Source organism: Anguilla rostrata, chromosome 1, assembly GCF_018555375.3.
Source record: "Anguilla rostrata isolate EN2019 chromosome 1, ASM1855537v3, whole genome shotgun sequence".
NCBI lineage: Eukaryota > Metazoa > Chordata > Actinopteri > Anguilliformes > Anguillidae > Anguilla > Anguilla rostrata.
Genome location: NC_057933.1, coordinates 38374193 through 38393239, shown reverse-complemented (window position 1 = coordinate 38393239; position 19047 = coordinate 38374193). Strand labels below are relative to the sequence as shown.

Below are 19047 nucleotides of genomic sequence, written 5' to 3'. Positions count from 1 at the left end.
ATGCTTCCCCTAGGGCAAATCATTAGTTGTTTTCAATCAATCTCCTACCACTGTTATGCAGATGATTTACAGCTGTACCTTTCCTTTAAACCTGATCAAATGGATAAGCTGGCTGTCATACAGGACCGTCTAGCTGCTATCAAGGACGATGTAAAACAACTTCCTTCAGTTGAACTCAGATAAAACTGAGGTTCTTGTTATTGCCCCCGACAGCGTAGCGTCCAAAGTGCAGCAGTGTATCGGTCCGTGGTTATCAAATATTAAGACCAATTCAAAAAATCTGAGTGTTATTTTTAATAAGCACATTAATTTTGAACAACGCATCAAGATGCTGACCAGGTCATGTTTTTTTCCGGCTGAGAAACATTGCAAAATTAAGATATGTGGTGTCTACTTCTCAGCTGGAAACAGTTATCCATTCTTTCATTTCATCCTGCCTAGGCTACTGCAATGCCCTTTTTACTTGCCTTAGCAAGTCAGCACTGGATTGACTCCAGTTGGTCCAGAATGCCACTGCTAGGCTGCTGACTAGATCCCGCCGAAGGGATCATATTACCCCAGTTGGCCATGCTTCACTGGCTACCAATTAAATTCAGGATCAATTTTAAAATCATGGTGACGACTTACAAGGCATTGCATGGTCAGGCTCCTGCATACATTAGTGAACTGTAATATTCCACCGGTAGGTCTGTTAGGTCTTCGGACCAAGGACTGCTGGCTATCCCTCGGTCTAGACGGAAGACGAAGGGTGATCGTGCTTTTGCCACTGTGGCGCCTAGGTTATGGAACAGCCTTCCCATTGATATTAGATATGCGAACACTGTGGACACTTTTAAGCGGTGTCTAAAGACCCATTTGTTCAGACAGGCTTTTAATTGATGCTCAAATTGTTTTATGTTGTTGTTTTACGGATGTGTGTGTATGTGTGTGTATACATGTGCTGCTTTTATTTGCATTTTTTTAAGGAAAATCAGTTTTAATCATTAAATACTCACTCTGTTTACCACAGCGGTTGTTTTTGGCACAACCTTCAATAAAGGCTACACCTGTGCTTCAAGATTTTAAATGACAAATCTGAATATTGCAGATTTTTGTCATCGATATTCTCTGAGTGTGGCAGCAGAGAACAAAGAGTAGCCCACGCGTTCTGCACTATTCGTAGACAGATGGCTCCCTCTCGAGGCAGGGGGTCCAGAGATTGGGTTGTAGACTGGGGACATCCATTGCGCATTGCCCCTGTAACGTTTGAGATTTCAAGGAGAAAAAATGTGCAAAGTGGTAACTGGTGGATTCTATTGTAAGGTGATTTTAACTATGCCATGATGTACAAATTGGATCCAGAGACTGCGCAGTAGGGATACAAAGTCCAGTGGACCACTAAGCGCAAGATACAGCGACTCGGCAGTGAGGCAAACTGTATCAGATTTGTCCACAAAATATTAGTCTTGTCCAAATAACAGAATGACAACAAATCAGCACATTAGAAACATTAGACAAATAAAAACACCTATTGCGACTACACTTTCTTGTGGAAAAAAATGATTGACTTTGTATTTTCACCGTATTGTTACCATTGACTTATTGACTGAAATTCCTATACTGGTGTCAACTGTACTGGTGCTAGTGAGCAACATTTCTCAACAAGACTGAAAGTGAGCATGAAAAATACAGCCCGGTTTTGGCTGCTTGGTCATTACTAGCTTCTGCCACTGCTACTAGCCTTCTTTTTTGGCAGTGACTGTTCCTTTTTTTGATCTTCCAGAGTTTTAATTGGCCACAGTGCAAAGATGACTGGCACACATGGAAAACAAATGCATTATCTTAAAAGCTTACTAGAGAGCGTGACATGTCGTTTTACACTTTTCATCATTCAAATTAAGCGCTTCCTCTTTGAACCTTACAATGCTACCAATGGCTGTGTAAATATTATGATCAATACAAAACACAAATGTCAGACCAAGATAGAACGCAGTGTATTTTTTCTCTACATTATGGTTCTTCTTTTCGCTGTAAAAATGCAGAATCTTGCATTAATGTGACCTCTGAGAATGCCTGTAAACTGTATGGCACTCAATTTGCCTTGAATAAAAAGTTGCAAAATCTCGGTCTGCTCCACCAATCACAGCAGTCTAGATGCAGAACTGCTTCCTCTTGTGGTTAACTTTATTATATTTTTTTAATGTATTCTGCATGATCATTGTGTAGTTAGTTCCATTGTTTCTAAGGTTACAAAACAACACTTGATGATAAACAGAATATTACATAGTTTCATTGTTGTTAAGACGCTAGGGGGCAGAGACCTCATTATCTGTATCTGTATCTGTATCTGTTCAACCAACAAAATTATCTGTATCTGTATTCGGATAGAAGGCCGGAAGTGGGCGTGGTTTATACAGGAAGTCACGCTAAATCAGGCAAATGTTGTATTTTCTAACCTAATATTCATTTGCAATGCAATGCCATATAATTAATAATGAAATATATTTCCACATCCTCATACTGTACTTTTCATCTGTCTCACTTCTTTTTTTTTTTTTTTTTAACTAAACTAAGTTTTATGAACTGAACTCAGCTCTCAGCCTGCTGCCTGCTATGTGCTGACTCGGTGGGGGCGACTACAGAATATAGCGATCACTTTTCAATAATGTGTAGTAAATGAAACGACTATTTAGTGAAATCAGAGTCCTATGTTGCAAACAGAATGGGCATTTTTATCTAGTGGCCATCCACAATGATATGAATCGATTTGAAGAAACATAATGGCTGACACATAGAATTTATTTATTAAACGTTTTGCAGCGCAGTGGCTCAAAGTTTGTTGGTGTGTAACTGGTGTGTAACAAATACAAATTACAAAAAGTTCTGGAATGGGGGTACATGTAACATGAGCGTCATGAAAGGGGGGGTTTAAAGTGAAATGATTCCCAGGGTTGTGGGAGTTAGTCCAGGTATAGTCTGAAGAGATGCGTCTTCAGACCACGACGGAAGATGGGTAGTGAGGGAGAGGTTCGAAGAGGGACAGGGAGTTCGTTCCACCACTGGGGAGCTAGAGTGGAGAAGCTCCGTGATCCCTCTACTTTGGTAAAATAATTTGTGAAATCAGGTGCTGTAGTGCCTGGTTGGAGCAGATACTACAGAACCTGTGGACTGCAGGACCTGGAGTTGAGTACAAAAAATTGAGACGTTGACATCCCACCACTAGGAGTGGATACACAGTGTTAATTACTGTTATTATGCGGTCTGATGTTTTGCTCATTTTTGCTATTTTGGTCTTTTAAAATCTGATGATAATTGCCACTGTCATAGAGGGTTACATAGAATATTACATGGAGTTACATGGAGGGTTTCATGGAGCAGGAGTACATTTGGCGCCAATTGGTCACTTGGTGAGGCTATAGCAGTGAACTGAATTTTTGAACAGCCATATTGTCATACAGACATGAGTCAATTGCCATTACATTCCACTCAAAAAGAATAAGCCTTTATTTTGGAACTTTGCACTGTGCTTATGATCATTTTCACTATTTTGAATAAATGAAAAACACTTAAATGACATTTCCAAGAGTGATTGATTGATTTGCATGAAAATGTCCACAAATCTGTCCAATGCATTGTTCTCTTTTGAAGTTTTATAAAGGTATTGTCTATGTGAAAAATCATGGCTGCAGTGTTAAATTGCATTTTGACTTGGTTTATTGGCTGGATACTAACTGCACAGATTAGTAGCACACATGGGTCGTAGCAAAACAATATTTGGTGTTGATCAAGGCTGGGTAAGTAGGGCATTATCTGTTTCTGGATTTAATGCCAACTTCTGCTCTTAACTGTTTCATTAGCCCAGTCATTTATTTAGCAAATCATATTTTAGCTGCATTTCTTGTTCACAAAGGATCAGTTGAAGGCTGTTTCTGTGCCCCAAATTAGTAATCTTATTGTGGTCTGATCCTCAGTTAATCCAGTATTTAATGCATTCCGGTATATAGCTAACGTGACAAATTGGTAGAATTGGTGACAACAAAAACCTCCATACACACCAGCCTTGCAGGAATGGATTTGACCGTCCCTGGTGTTGATTCTCTGCTTGGACCCCATGTATCACTATATTTAGGGGCCAAGCACCATATGTGCATAGGCACCAATTGTATTTGTTAGTTTTTAGTGTTCTAAGCAGCAAAGCTGCTGGGTCCCTATTGTTTTTGTTCTGAATTTAATCATTATTATTTATTAATATTATAGTTTTTGTTACATTTTTTATTAGGGGTCCAAGCAGCGAAGCTGCTGGAACCACATTGTTTTTGTTCTGTTATTTTTATTATTATTATTATTATTATTCCTTAAAACACAATCGGCAACTCTAAATATGAAACTTGTATGTTCCTATACCCCCCCAATTACCCAGGTCATCGCAATGACACCTATTTCCCTGATGGTGGACACAAACACAACATTTAGGTTTTCTCCCATAACTCCTGAACTGTCTGGTCTAGAATCAAAAACATTTCTTTTCTCAGACTCCTTGGCTTATGTCGAACAAAACCTATATTCCCAATTTAATATGTTTGCCAAAATTTTCTGCCATTTGAAATTCTTTCAAAAACACATTTTTTTGCTTCTTCTACAAAGTTGGTGCAATCTTCACCAAATTTGACACAGAGCATTTTTACTAAAATCTATCTAACACATGAACTCATGTCCAATCTTCACCAAGTCCTAGACCAGCTAGACCAACTGGGCACCCCCGCCTCCTGCCACTATTGATTCAGCTGTACCACCAAGCCTGTCCCCCTGTCTGACCCTGCCACCCATTGGTGTTCCTGCTCATCTCTCTACGTGACCGGAGTCACCTTTTGCTTGGACTTAATTAATACTGGATTGGCTGTTTATGTATTATAATTTATCTGTTTTCATGTAAGCCATTTCCATAACAAACCGGTGCCTGCCCGTGGCAGATGGGTTCCCCCTCTGAGTCCGGTTCTGCTCAAGGTTTCTTCCTGTTATCAGTCAGGGAGTTTTTCCTTGCCACTGTTGCCTTAGGCTTACTCTTTGGGGGCCGGTTTTCTGTAAAGCTGCTTTGTGACAAAGCTCCTTTGTTAAAAGCGCTATACAAATAAAAAATTGATTGATTGATTGATTGATTGAAATTTGGTATGTAAGTGCAGTACTTGATTCTGAGAATGCGCACCTTAGGCCTAGGCCTAGCTACTATGAGAAACGTTACTATAGGCCTGCCATTTTATGAATCAATTTATCTCAGCTATGAACTGTATTATGAAAGGAATTCTGTAACAAAACCAGCTTCACACACTCTGCAGGATTTAGCTATCCTACCAGAAAAAGTGTATCCCTCAGTTTGAGTCTGAACAATAGGTAACTACAGTTGTAAGCAGCACAAACTGGCATTTTGACTAAATGGCTTACATACCATAAATGTACTAACATTGAACAATGTAAATGGATCTTTAGTAGGCTACAATAGAATATAATGCACAGGGTCAGACAGCAGTGCCAGTATGATGAACTAGGATAGTTCTGCCTAGGATAGAACGATGTCTAGGCCCAGTGTGATTAGCAGATGCAATTTTTTTTCATATTTATATATTTTTTTTACTATTTTTTTTTTTTTTTGTGTGTGTAAAGGACTGTATTGATAGCTAGCTAGGGTAAACATCAATAAAGGTAAAAGAAGACAAAGGTGAGTGAACTAGAATGGAGACAGTATAAAGAAATGTTCTGTTTGCCTACTGAGTGCAATTAAATCACACAGGCTACTTGCTGAATGCTGCATTTAGCTCTAAGATGGTGTTAAGTAAATGATCGGATCACCACATATAACATATGATGACAATGGGGGAGCTAGAACAGTAAAAATATAGCTCAATGCAGTAATTTCTATGGGAAGCTAGGATGCCAGTATCTGAGTTTGACCCAGTAGCTGTACAACTCTTTCACCTGTCTCTGAGCGACGCTGGTATTCCTGCCATGCAGACATCGCTCTAACTTGAGGAACACTAGAGGCATGTTTAAGGAAACCACCATCTCATTCAAGTGCTCTCTTCCAATTAGTGTATCCACGTTTCGTGAATATGTCCTCTCGTTCGGAACTGGAAACACCAAATTTGCGACAGGCAAAGCAAAAGCAGGTATCACGCGAGACATTGACTGTATGGACTGTAAGCTTAGGGTTGTAACTAGGTAGCTGTCACTTAAGCCGCGTTTCCACCAAAATTACCCGGAACTTTCAGTCCCAGGAACTACTTTACCAGGAACTAAAAGGTTCCTTCAGCCAATGGTTGTCTGCGTTTCCACCGGGGTCTAAAGTACCGCGAAGATTAGGCAAATTAGCCCACTGACGTTGTCGTCGGTCCATCTGTCATATGATTTCTTCTGTAACCCCATACTACCACCGAAGTAGCCTACATTATTTTCTAATAACCGGAACAGCCCGGAGGGGTTTATTCCACTTATATACAACGGGTTACCAACAATGACTATATATGGTTACTTTTGTATTTATTGATTTTCATATATCCTCTCAAACACATTCATTAACAGCAGAAAACATGCACACGTTGTAAACAATTTGCTGTTTTATTACTTTCTCGTCGTCAATTCCATATAGGCTAATCGCAAAATGACAAGAATAGAACGAAAACTCGGACTTGCGTGAAAATTTAAATTAGTAGTGGTACAGCCACCGTTTGCTTTCCTTCGAAGTTACTGCTAGCCGAGCAGCGAAGTGTGCCCTCCAGATGCGAACCATGCACCATAAATGAGTCCATAGTCTTCCTGGTCTTTTCGTGGAATTGAAAAATGGCAGTAAAATTGAGTAAAATTACGGCAATCTGAAAAAGCTAAAGGGAAGATTACTAGAATTAACCTGTTATTTTACCCAGATAAAAAGTGCGGAAGGTGATTTCCAGTTTGCTTGTACTGTACGCCAATGTTAATTATGCAGAACTACCGCATACCTCACATAACTGTATCAAACGTTTTGAGTATATTACAACGGGCTAACAAAGAAAATCCGGAAGAAAATATTCAGCAACCGAATTAATCCGTTTGAATGTTTTGGTAGCCTACGTAATATGCTGTCCCAGCACGAATGCTTAGCATTTTATAAAACGAATACTAAAGCAAGAAAAGAACAGAAGAGCACACGTTATAATTCCAAGACGTTGACAGGCTATAACCAAAACTAGGCTACTGCGCCGCATAACGTACAAGTTTGATTTGAAGTTATTATGAAAATAAATTGGTTTGCCGCTGCATATTTTCAAACATGGCGGGTAATGGCGGAAAATAAATACAACACAAATGCTGCGAGTACTCGACCAATCAGAAATGTTCAGCGCTGCAAGCTCCACCCAAAAGGTTCCTGTACTTTCGGAAGTACTACCCCCCGAGCAGGAACGTTTTGGGGGGTAAAACAAAGCCCCCAGAACTAAATTTAGACCCTAGTTCCTGCGGTGGAAATGCACCGAGTTCCTCAAAAGGTTCCTAGTTCCGGGGTATAGTTCCTGCGGTGGAAACGCGGCTTTAGTTAATGCACTTGTGTCTTACCTACTGCTTGTATTTTTTTTTTTTTTTTGTTGCATAGACTGTGTTGTTGCTGTTCTTGTTTGTGTTAGTGTTAATCAGATTAACCTACAGGGTCCAAGTTAAACTAGGCGGTTGTTCCCTGCACTTGGAACGGTTTTCAACACACTTGTTCCTGGTTATGGTTATACACTTTGTTGTACGTCGCTCTGGATAAGAGCATCTGCCAAATGCCTGTAATGTAATGTAATGAGACAGAATATTCTAGCCATGGTCGAGACTGGTACCAGCCTGCACTAAAGCTTCTCACAGTTTGTCCAAATGGGCGCTTGGGGTAACTACTTAAAATTGGCTGGGATGGGCTATCCATATTTAAGTCAGAAGCGGACACGGCAGAGCTGGAGGATGGTGTGTCTGGATTTTGTGGAGGACGGAAGTTGGCTGCCCCCGACACTGAGGCAGTAACGCTTTGCTCGGTGTTGGTAGATGTGCTGGGCTCGACAGTGGAGGCAGCATGCACTGGGGTTGAGGGTACCTGTTTTTTAATGAGGCACTTATCCATGCTGAAAGATTTACCTAGCTAGCTAAATAAAACGAATCGTGTTAGCCTTCTGTAAAATTAGTTTATACCCAACAAGCCAAATCCAGTGACTAGCAACAAATCAGCTATAGCTAGCCTGGAGCTGGCTAGCTAGCTGGCTAATCACTAAACCAATGGCCACCAAGTGAGCTGGTAACTTAAAAGAAACACGCAGCTTCCAAAACGTGCAAACTCAACTGTGAAACTATACATGACTACTAATAAGACCCAGAGAAAACAATGAACAAGAATCAAAGGTATTAACAGTTTTAATTGGATTGCTGAGAGCAGCTAGCTACAAACAGGTTTTGCAGTTCACTTAACCATGTCTGTACCGCATGTGTGAAGACTAAGCACACCCACACCTTCAAAATGGCCAATAGGAAAGCAGTGCATTTTTTGATGACCAATGACAAAATTACAGAAAACTATGAACGCTCAAAAAATGTGATTTTTTTCTGAGTTTTCATTGGATGGGCTGATGATTCCTCTGGGTGAGCAACGCCCACCCGTAGATACGCCCCCAATATGAAGGGAGAAAACGTATTTCACCCATAGCCTCTAGTTTTTATAATCCTCTAAAGGATGCAGGCAAGAGAAATTATTTAAAGAATTAATTAATTAATTTGTTCATTCATTCTTCTTAGGCAGCTTCTGGCAGCACCGTAATTATGAAAGAAAACAGCATAAGAAAGACGGTTTGGCTTTCTGCCTAATTTTAATCTTCATTATCAAGTATGACCAAAATTTTCCACGATCTTCATATTAATCATAATCATTTAAATATATTTTTGGACATAGAATTAAGAATTAGAATTAACCTTCAATGTGATGCAACTGATTTAAAACTGAGAATAATTCAATTTATATAATTCAAACTAAAACATGGATATAAATAAATGGTCTTTAATTGTGCAATTATTATAAATAAATAAATGATGCAATTATGACCAAATGTTGTTTAATTAAAATATATTTCTATATTTTTCATCTCAATGGAATATTAGCTATGCACGTTCTCAACTTTCTGTCATAAACGCATTACATCATACAGATTTCCAACTAGGACATGCAAATATGATGTAGGCTAAAATAATCATTTTTAAAAACAATGGCTGTGTCCCAAACCGCATACTTCCATGCTCCACACTACCATGCTCCGGAATATGCACTCCAGGCAATGCTTGGACTACGCACTCCGAACCATGGAAGTGCAGTAGCACAGAGAAACAGTTAAATGAGTGGGATGCACTTCGTGACGACATCTGGCCATAACCTGTAACCTTTGCCGAAACTATCGGTGAAATTCCGGTAGTAAACCTGAGGGGAATAATGTGAGAGCATTTATTTCATACCGTATTTATGTCGTATTTATTCAAGCGGACTTGACGTCGTTACCTATTTAAATGCAAGTCCTGTAAAAAATTACACATAACTGTCTAAATGGAAAAAAAACAACTTGATACATATACATTTTAGTTATATTGATACGACCTCTTTTACGATATCAACTTTTAGACTAGGAACACGCTTGGAATTCCTTAATCGCGACCATTATTAAGTACATTGGTGCAAATGCCGCTTCACAGTTTCCAACTGTGCTCCTAATGGCTATTTTGCTTCCTGCGACTTGGGTGACAACTGTGAATATGTAACGGATCGCTAGAAATGCTAGTAGGGACGAGCCTTTTTCAATTAACCTGAAATACACAAAATGGGACACTTAATCTTAGCTGTAACTATCAGAGAAATTTAGATGGTAAACCTGAGGGGAATAATGTTAATTTGTTAATTCACTAGCTGAATTGGTACTGTGTAAGTAGGCTGTGTTACTGAAATACTCTGATATAACCAGTTATCAGCAACATGTAATCGGCATAGCTAATCGGTTAAATTGAATTCTCCATTTTTGCTAGCGTTCGTATGTCAGAACAGAACCTGATGGCGAGGTTTTTCAGTGAACAATCTACCCCATGATAAAATTGCAATTGCACTGTAAACAATCATGTGTTGTGTTTTCATTATTTTCGCGCTGTTTACCAGCGCGTGAACAACTGGGTATGCAGTAAGTTAGGCGACAGAAATGGAGCCCATTATGTTCGTGATGGTCATGCTACTTTTCATGGGGTGGTACATTTCACATGAAACGGGGAAAAGATTGGCTGTGGTGAGGAGACAGCGACTGATCGTCGAAAACGGGAACCGACGAAGGCAGGCTATCCGGAGAGCGGCAGCAAGGAGATGAGCATTACTGAGAAGGATTGCGCTTGCCAGCACCGATGTAGGTAGTCAATATAGCCAGCTAGCTAGCTACACTGGTTCACATTACATATACTTAAACTTACAAAAAACTAACATTTACCTCACATATTGCGTTACTCATTCACTCTATCACTTTACTTATATACAAACTCTTCATCATGTACCGTTTCAAGAATTACATAATTTAAATTTCCAATCTGCACCACTGTCAGTACTAAACAAAAAGAAGACAGACCCCCTGAAGTAACGTAAAGTATTTATTTACGTTTTCTCTAAGGAGAAAGTCTTGCAAGGTATGGCAGGATTAATGTCAGTGTCCCGATCCTCACAAAATTTTTTGATGAAGACCAGGATCTCCGGCCAGACTTTCGTTTGTCCAGACGGGCAATCCAGAGTCTCTTGAGAATGCTCCCCAACATGAGGGACCATGGCTGGGACTACACACTAGATGTCCTCACCTTTGTGTACTGGCTGGCCTATGGGACATCCTACCGTGTTTGCTGTCCCACGCAGCACAGTACACAGGATGGTCCATGCCATCGCAGATTACCTGATTTCCATCCTGCCGAGAGTCATACACCTCCCTGAAACAGGAGATCTGGAAGCCATTGGAGAGGGGTTCTGTCGGCTGGCAGGACATTCAGCGTTCAGGAAGGCTGTGGGAGCCATTGATGGGTGCCACATACGATTGAAGCCACCTGGAGGAGTCACTAGACAGTGCTATATCAACAGGAAATAGTTTCCATCAATTATCCTGCAGGCTGTCTGTGACTCCTCCGGGAAATTCCTGGATGTCTTTGTGGGTTACCCGGGGTCTGTTCATGACTCACGGGTCCTGCGGAACAGCCCCATATATGTACAGCAGCTGTATCCTCCCCGTGGATACATGCTGCTTGGTGATGGAGGGTATCCCTGCTTGGAGGATCCAATCCACCTCATAACTCCCTACAGGGAGCCTGTCCAGGGGCCGGTGGAGGCCCGCTTTAACCGGCATCATTCCAAGGCTCGCTCCATAATTGAGCGAGCTTTTGGACTGATGAAGTCCAGATGGAGGAGCATCTTCCTTTCATCCCTGGAGGTGCACCGAAGGTTATTGCAGCCTGCGCTATCCTTCACAATGTCTGCCTGGCTGCTGACGATGTCCTGGAGGAAGACAGAAGACCACTGTCAGGAAATGACCCTGACCCAGTACCCATCCTTAGGGGGGAGATGCCGGGACAGCACCTGAGGGCAAGACTGGCGGAGGAGGTGTCAGCCCCAGATGTGTGTCCTGCTGGTCTGCAAGACCACATTTATTGGCGCTCTGATATAGTATAAAATGTGTTTTTTTCAATTTGCTTATTTTTTCTAAATTTTTTATAGTACCTTCCCTGTAGAGCATTATTTGCTACATACTTTTTTTTTGCCATATAGCTTAGTTTGTAAATGTTGTTCCATCTCTCCATCCATGTCCTTGTCCCTCTTTCTCTTCAAAATAATTAAATTGTTTTTAACAGTTCACTCAATTGTGAACAATTACGTATGGTAATCTGTTCATTTAAATACTTGTTGCTTATCAGAAGTTACACATATTTTAATTAGCAAATAAAATTTTTTTAGAATTTACCTTTTTTTTGGTTGCCACTCGACACGCAAACCACTGATATTTGATTTTTTTTAAAAGCTGTACTTGTGTAACATGAGAAACAGATTAAATTACTTCTATGAGGACAGAGGTTTACAGCAAGTATAGTATGTAAGTTAGCCTTGTAATAATGACAAAACTAACACAGCTGCTTAAAATAATTATTTATTAGCATATTTCTCAAACATGGCCAGAAAGTGGCCCAGAAACTCCCTCCTCTCCTCTCTCTCACGGGCTTCTCTCCTCTCCTCCCTCTGCAAGGCTTCCACTTCCCTCTGCCTCTCCCTCTCTAATGCCTCCCTCTCTCTCTCCTCCTCCACCTCAGCCTACCTCTGGAGGAACTCCAACAGGTCGGAGTTCCTCCGTTTCCTGCTGCCGCCTGCCCTCTCCTGCCTTCTGCTTTGAGGGGAGACCACCACTGTATCCCCTTCACCACTGGCTGAGGCAATCAGGACAGGAGGCGTAATGGACGGCCTCCCCTCGATTGCCTCATCCATCATGGCAAACCACCGCCAGGATGCAGCAGTGGTCTCACCCCCTTCTGTGCTGACCCCTGTGGGGGGTTCTTTAGCACCTAAAGAGACAAGCAATGGTATACTGACCACAAATGTCTTTCAAATTTTATTAACTACATAAAGTAAACAAGCAAACGTGCATTATGACAAAATATAATCGATCATCATTATATCCACAAAATTGATTGAAACAGATTCTGTTTTTGAAATACTGACCAGGTCAAACTTCATATGTACACATTACAGATACATACCTCGTACTTTTTTTCAGGTTTTCCCATTTTTTCTTTGCTTGGGCAGCTGATACCCTCCCTTGCAGGCCTGTGTTACTGATAAACTGCCTTCAACAGAAACAATTCCGGATATAAGAAAAAACAAACAAATTATCTAATCAGATTGTAATTATATATTTATTTCATAAGTACTTACTCCCATCCTCCCTTGGCGGCATTTCTTTTGCCCGTGAAGAGGGCCTCATTGTCCCGCCGCCAAAGCACAAGGGATCTTGTGTCATCATCTGTCCCTAGTGTCACATATGGAAAACCAGGTGATGATACGATATGATATACTTTATTGTCCCCTTAGGGAAATTTATCTTGGGCTCAGTATTGCGGCATTTAACAAATGTCATTCTACATTTTACATTATCCATATGTACATACATTCAAGTGCTGTTAATGAAATAAAAATAATAAATAAATAAATTCATTAATTAAAAATAATGTTAATCGCAATATATATCGCATGTGCTGTCCTACTTCCATGCACTTTAAATGATTTCTCAATAATAACATCTTTGCCTGTACAATCAGTTTACTAAACCCAAGAACAAGGGTGAGGCTCACTTCAGTTTTCTTGTTTACTAACTACTGAATTCTCCCTTGAATTATATGATGGAGTGGTGCTGGGATGTCTTGCGTGGTATCATATGACAGGCGTACCACTTTAACCGGTTTTAGGCTGAAACTTTGACATGGTAGAACCAAAAAAAAACACAGTAATATAGAATACTTTCTTAAAGTGTAATTCTAGCTAAGTGGGTCGATATCCAGCCAGGTAGCAAGTAAGAGCACATGGGAATAAATTCGTAATAAATATTATGAATATTAGTTCAATAATATTCACGTCCATCTAGCTAAATCGCTACTATTATTGCCTTTGTATGGATAGCAAGATAGCTAGTTAACGAACTGGAGATTGGTAGCTCCGGTTAGCCACATTATTCAGCTGGCTATATTACCATTGTGCTGTACCACATGTTTTCAAACATTTAAGAATTTTAGCATACAACTGTTGATAAATTACTTACATTTGTAGAAGGCCTCAGGAGGAACAACCTCATGTCCGTCATCCGCCATTGTCGTTGTTCTTCTAACAGTTTTTCTCGAAATGAATTATGGGATTTTTCCCAGTCGGAGCATGCACGGATGCACACTTCAAATTTTGATCAAATGGAGTGCGCATCCAGGTACCTTATCCGTGCTCCGCACTACCGAACTTCGGTTTGAACTCGCACTCCAAGATGGAGGCATGCTCGCTATGCGCACTCGGAGCATGGAAGTATGCAGTTTGGGACACAGCCCATGTGTGATAGGAAAAAAATATTTTACCTCGGAAAACAATGAGTGATTTTTTCCCCCTAATATTATTATCTCAGTGGAAGTATTTTATTTTTGCTGACAAAAATAAATGAAGCCCAATGGGGAAACTGGCTTTTTGGGCAAAAATAGGTAGCAGCAGGGGGCAACATTACATCCGGTGCTGAGGTTGAGAACCAAAAGCTGACCCCGTGGTCCTACATCTCGGCACCGGATGTAATGTTGCCCCCTGCTGTTACCTGTTTTTGCCCAAAAAGCCAGTTGCCAGCCAGCTGCTGTTCCATGGATTCCTATGGGAGCTGCTCAATGGCGCATGAAGCAGATTCATGGACGCACTTATGTTTGACTATGGGCTTTTGGCACCAGAGCGTGCACACTGGGTACCTAAACGTGAAGGATCATGGTGAACACAGAGAAATGACATTAACCCACAAGGGTGCGCTCCGAAACAGCTCTCAAATCGTCAGACGAACTGTGCCTTTGCTGGCTAGCTACAGGACTGTTTGTGACAAAGCCATCCCTAATGTGATTACTAACATTCCTGCAGTTTAAATTAATAAATAAGGAAGTTGGTATTTTTATAGAAGCATTTGGCAAGACTGTACATTACATTAGCTAGTTAGCTAGATACATACTTATGAAAATTTATGCGAGCTAGCGAGACTCAGAGCTTGCACTTCCAGGCTCAGAAACAGCTTTTTCACCCAAGCTGTTGCCCTTCTGAACCTGGCTACCCGCTGAACTCTACTCACCCACTTACACGCACACACACAGCCCCCCCCCCCCCCCAAGCCCCCCCCCCGAACCCTACACCACACACACATGCACACTCCCCTCCATGTTCTCTCACCTACCAACATTCACACCCTGACCTCTCCCCTCTGCTCCATCCTCCCCCTGTCGCTACACTTTAATGACTCTCTTTTTGAACTACTGCCATGTTTAAAATGCAATTTTAAAATGCCTGCACATTGTGTTAATGACAATAAAATTGAATTGAATTGAATTGACTGAAATGCAGTGAGAAGTTTTTGGTTACCTTGCTAACTAAATAACTATTAGGTTTCACAAGCTAGCTATCGAGCTGTCTTACTAACTAGCTGGGGCTAGTTAGTTAGACAGTAGGACAGTTGTAGATGGATAACTTCTGCGAATGATACAAACATTTGGTGGCACCCCCCGAAACCCTACCCAAGACAATCGGGCATAGATAATGGATGTATGGATGGATGATGATAATGATGATGATGATGATTATTATTATTATATTAGGGGACTGAGCTGCTGGAGCCCTATTTTTTTGTTCTGATTATTATTATTATTATTATTATTATTATTAGGGGTCCGAGCAGCAAAGCTGGAACCCAATTGTTTTTGTTTAGATTTTTAGGGGTCCAACCCTATTGTTTTTGCATTCTATTTTATTTTAGTTTATTTCATTTATTTATTTTTCTCCCGGGTTTCGGCTTAAAAACTTGTAACTTCTGTTTGGACTGGTAAAAATTGATAGGAATGTTGCGGCTGAGGTCCCCTACGATCGGTATTAAAATTACATTACCCGAGTTGGTGGTGCTATAGTGATCAAATTAATGTTCAATTTTCAAACGGTCATAACTTTTGAACTGATTGTCATAGAAAGATTTTAGGAAGAGTCCTGGTGGTTCCGAACTTCTTCCATTTAAGAATTATGGAGGCCACTGTGTTCTTCAGGACCTTCAATGCTTCTTTTTTGTACCCTTCCCCAGATCTGTACCCTGACAAAATCCTGTCTCAGAGGTCTACGGACAATTCTGTCGACTTCATGGCTTGGTTTTTGCTCTGGCATTCACTGTCAACTGTGGGACCTTATATAGATGGGTGTATGTCTTTCCAAATCATGTCCAATCAATTGAATTTACCACAGGTGGACTCCAATCAAGTTGTAAAAACATCTCAAGTATGAACATTGGAAAAGGAGCATCTGAGCAAACGTCATAGCAAAGGGTCTGAATACTTATGTAAATGTGATATTTCAGTTTTTTAAATTTGCAAAAATTTCTAAAAACCTGTTTTCACTTTGTCATTATGGGGTATTGTTTGTAGATTGATGGGAATGAAAATGAATTTAATCATTAAACTTAATAAGGATGTAACGTAACAAATGTGGAAAAAGTGAAGGGGTCTGAATACTTTCTGAAGGCACTGTAACTACCTTATCAAACCTGTGTATTGTAGTTTTTCCAGCGACCTTGTTCCAGTTTTGGATAAAAGCATCTGCTAAATAAATGTAATGTAATGTAATGTAGTGCTGGAATACTTTTGGTGCTGATTTGCCACAGGGTGGCGCTATAGCAATTAATTTAATTTTCAGTATTTAAACAGTCATAACTCTTGACCACATTACCATACAGATATGGTTCTGGGGGCTGTAGATTCCACTTTTCATTCAAAACACGTCTTTTGCATCTTTACAGTCAATGAATTTTCATAATTATAAATTGAATGAACTTTCCTCCTGCTATGGCGATTAGGCTATTTAAATTAAACTTACACAAATATGTTCAGTGGACTCTTATCTGAAAAATTATGGCTGCAGTGTTAAATTACATTTTTCTTTTCATGCATAAATTATGAAAATTTAGTTTATTAATTCTCGACTTGGTTAATTGACTTGCTGCCTTTACTGATTTGTAGGGCACATCAGTCTGAATAAAACAAAAATGTATTGGTGTTGATCAGCTGAAAAATGCAGAGACTACAGCTTATCTTGTGTCCAACCTGGAATTTTTCAGGTTGGCACAAATTTTATTTTTTCTGACTTTTCCCAATATTACTACATAATGTAGCGTTATTGAATGATCATTTCCATATCATAAGAAAGAAGAGGGTTGCATGCACAATTTTATTATGCTTTGAATATTCACATCTAACTTCCTAATGATTTCATTAAGCATTAATTACACATTAGACATTTGTGACAGCATGCCCCATAATGGGGCTTGTGTGGGGCAATTTGTCACAATATAATTAATTGACACATTATAGGTAACACAAAGTGAAATTTCAAATCCAACATTTTGTTTATTTCCAAAACACTGTTAAACTTATCAAAAAATATAAACTATATATACATATATATATATATATACAGATAATACTAAATGTATATACAAATAAATCTTGTAAATGTGGATAACAAAAAGCAACACTTGAATCTTAATTAAAATAGTAATTCATACGTATGTATGATAATAGATAATAGATAATAATAACAGATAATAATACTAAATATTGAGCATTCAGTTGAGATACATTTAGAGCATCTCTATTAATTACAATTTTTAGGATATGAAATGGAATATGGTGATTCTTTCCAATGAGTTATTGCCATATTTAGTATTATTATTATCTGTATACATACGTATGAATTAATATTTTAATTAAATCAAGTGTTGCTTTTTGTTATGCTATGGAAAGGATCATTCAATAATGCTATTGGGAAATGATATTGGGAAAAGTCAGAAAAAATTAAATGTGTGACATAATGCCCCGGTCTCACCTATATATATATATATATCAGAAAGCTCATATGGGGCTAGTTGTAACCCCATTATCCTGTGACAGCTTGCCCCAAGCACACTCTGATGCTAACTTCAGCTATCTCACTAGTATCACTTAGCATGGGCTTAAGGATTATTTATATATTAAGAGTGGACATACTCCTCTATCTAAAATATAAACCAGTCTTACAATTCCTCAAATCGGTATTTTTTTACAATATAAAAACCAACATGTCATTTTTTTTTTTAATGGTCAAAATTACAAAATATGCCATTACCTCAGTATGCTGTGTGTCTGTCAAAAAATTACCTGTGGGTCACACAAAAAGGGGCATTATTTGTTATATCAGCATTTTTTATCAGCGACCCCTAGTGGCAAAGTTAATTGCTGCGAGGCAACTTGCCCGTGTGTCTCCCCTACTATTATTCTGCATTCTGATGTTCATTTTTGGGACTTTGGTCTTTTCAAGTTTGATGATACTTGGCACTGTCGTAGCAAGTTACATGCAGTAGTGCCGGCATGCGTTTGGTGCCAATTGGCCACTTGATGGCCCTTGAGCATTGAATTGAATTTTCATTATTTAAACAGCCATAACTGTTGAACACATCGCCGTACATACATGAGACAGATGCCATTACATTCCTCTCATCACAACAAACAAGGCTATTGTGAAATAATGACCACAATGGAGGTGAAGAATCCCCTAAAGTGAAGTGATTGCTGACCACCTTGGAGGGAATTATCCCACTTATTACATGGCTAATTACTTCATACAAGGGTTATCAACAATGATTATATAGTACTTACTTTTTCCGTTTATTGATTTCTATTTTGCTGAAATTGAAATATTCTTCCATGGCGCTGTCAAGTAAGACTCTGGTTGATAGTCCTATTTGGACCGTTGTTAAGCTGAAACCTCTGATTGTTGATTCCATGAAAACAATGATTCTATCGGGAAAAAATAGTTCCATTTTATACCATATAATTAGCACCAATCTTTGTTATTTTTCATTACATTGTTTCAGAAAATTGCCATGAATCAATCATAGTTATCTCCCTCTGTCTTGCTTTTTAAAATGGTTTGGTCACAGTGTAGACACATAATCTTTCTTGCCCCTCCCACCCAGGTTAGAATGCAAACTAACGTTAGCTTTATTCTAGGTTTGCCGTTACTCACATTACTGAGTTAATTTTGATCTCTCTCTCCCTCTCTCTCCAGATTGCAAGTTTAACTGCCACAAACGCTGTGCCCCCAAAGTTCCTAACAACTGCCTGGGAGAAGTAGCTATCAATGGAGGCAAGTACCCCAACTCTGGGCATAGATGCGTCTGCTCTGCACACATCACTCTGGTCTGACCTAGAAAGAGAGAGAGTATTCCTGAAGGAATTGTG

General features: G+C 39.6%; 1 protein-coding gene and 1 long non-coding RNA gene across 3 annotated transcripts in view; one reads left to right on the top strand and one right to left on the bottom strand.

The window, feature by feature from the left end:
- The window catches only part of prkd1 (protein kinase D1), a 350726-nt gene that overhangs the window by 277948 nt on the left and 53731 nt on the right, over nucleotides 1-19047 (top strand). For both annotated transcript variants that reach the window (XM_064308071.1, XM_064308080.1), the window contains exon 7: nucleotides 18875-18952. In XM_064308071.1, coding sequence (XP_064164141.1) covers nucleotides 18875-18952 — 78 coding nt within the window. The remainder of the gene's footprint in view (nucleotides 1-18874; nucleotides 18953-19047) is intronic.
- Nucleotides 12155-14013, bottom strand: LOC135239497 (uncharacterized). The gene is made up of 3 exons (XR_010325391.1): nucleotides 13827-14013; nucleotides 12947-13040; nucleotides 12155-12858 (listed from the first exon to the last, which is right to left on the bottom strand). It is a non-coding gene; the product is annotated as an uncharacterized LOC135239497 (long non-coding RNA).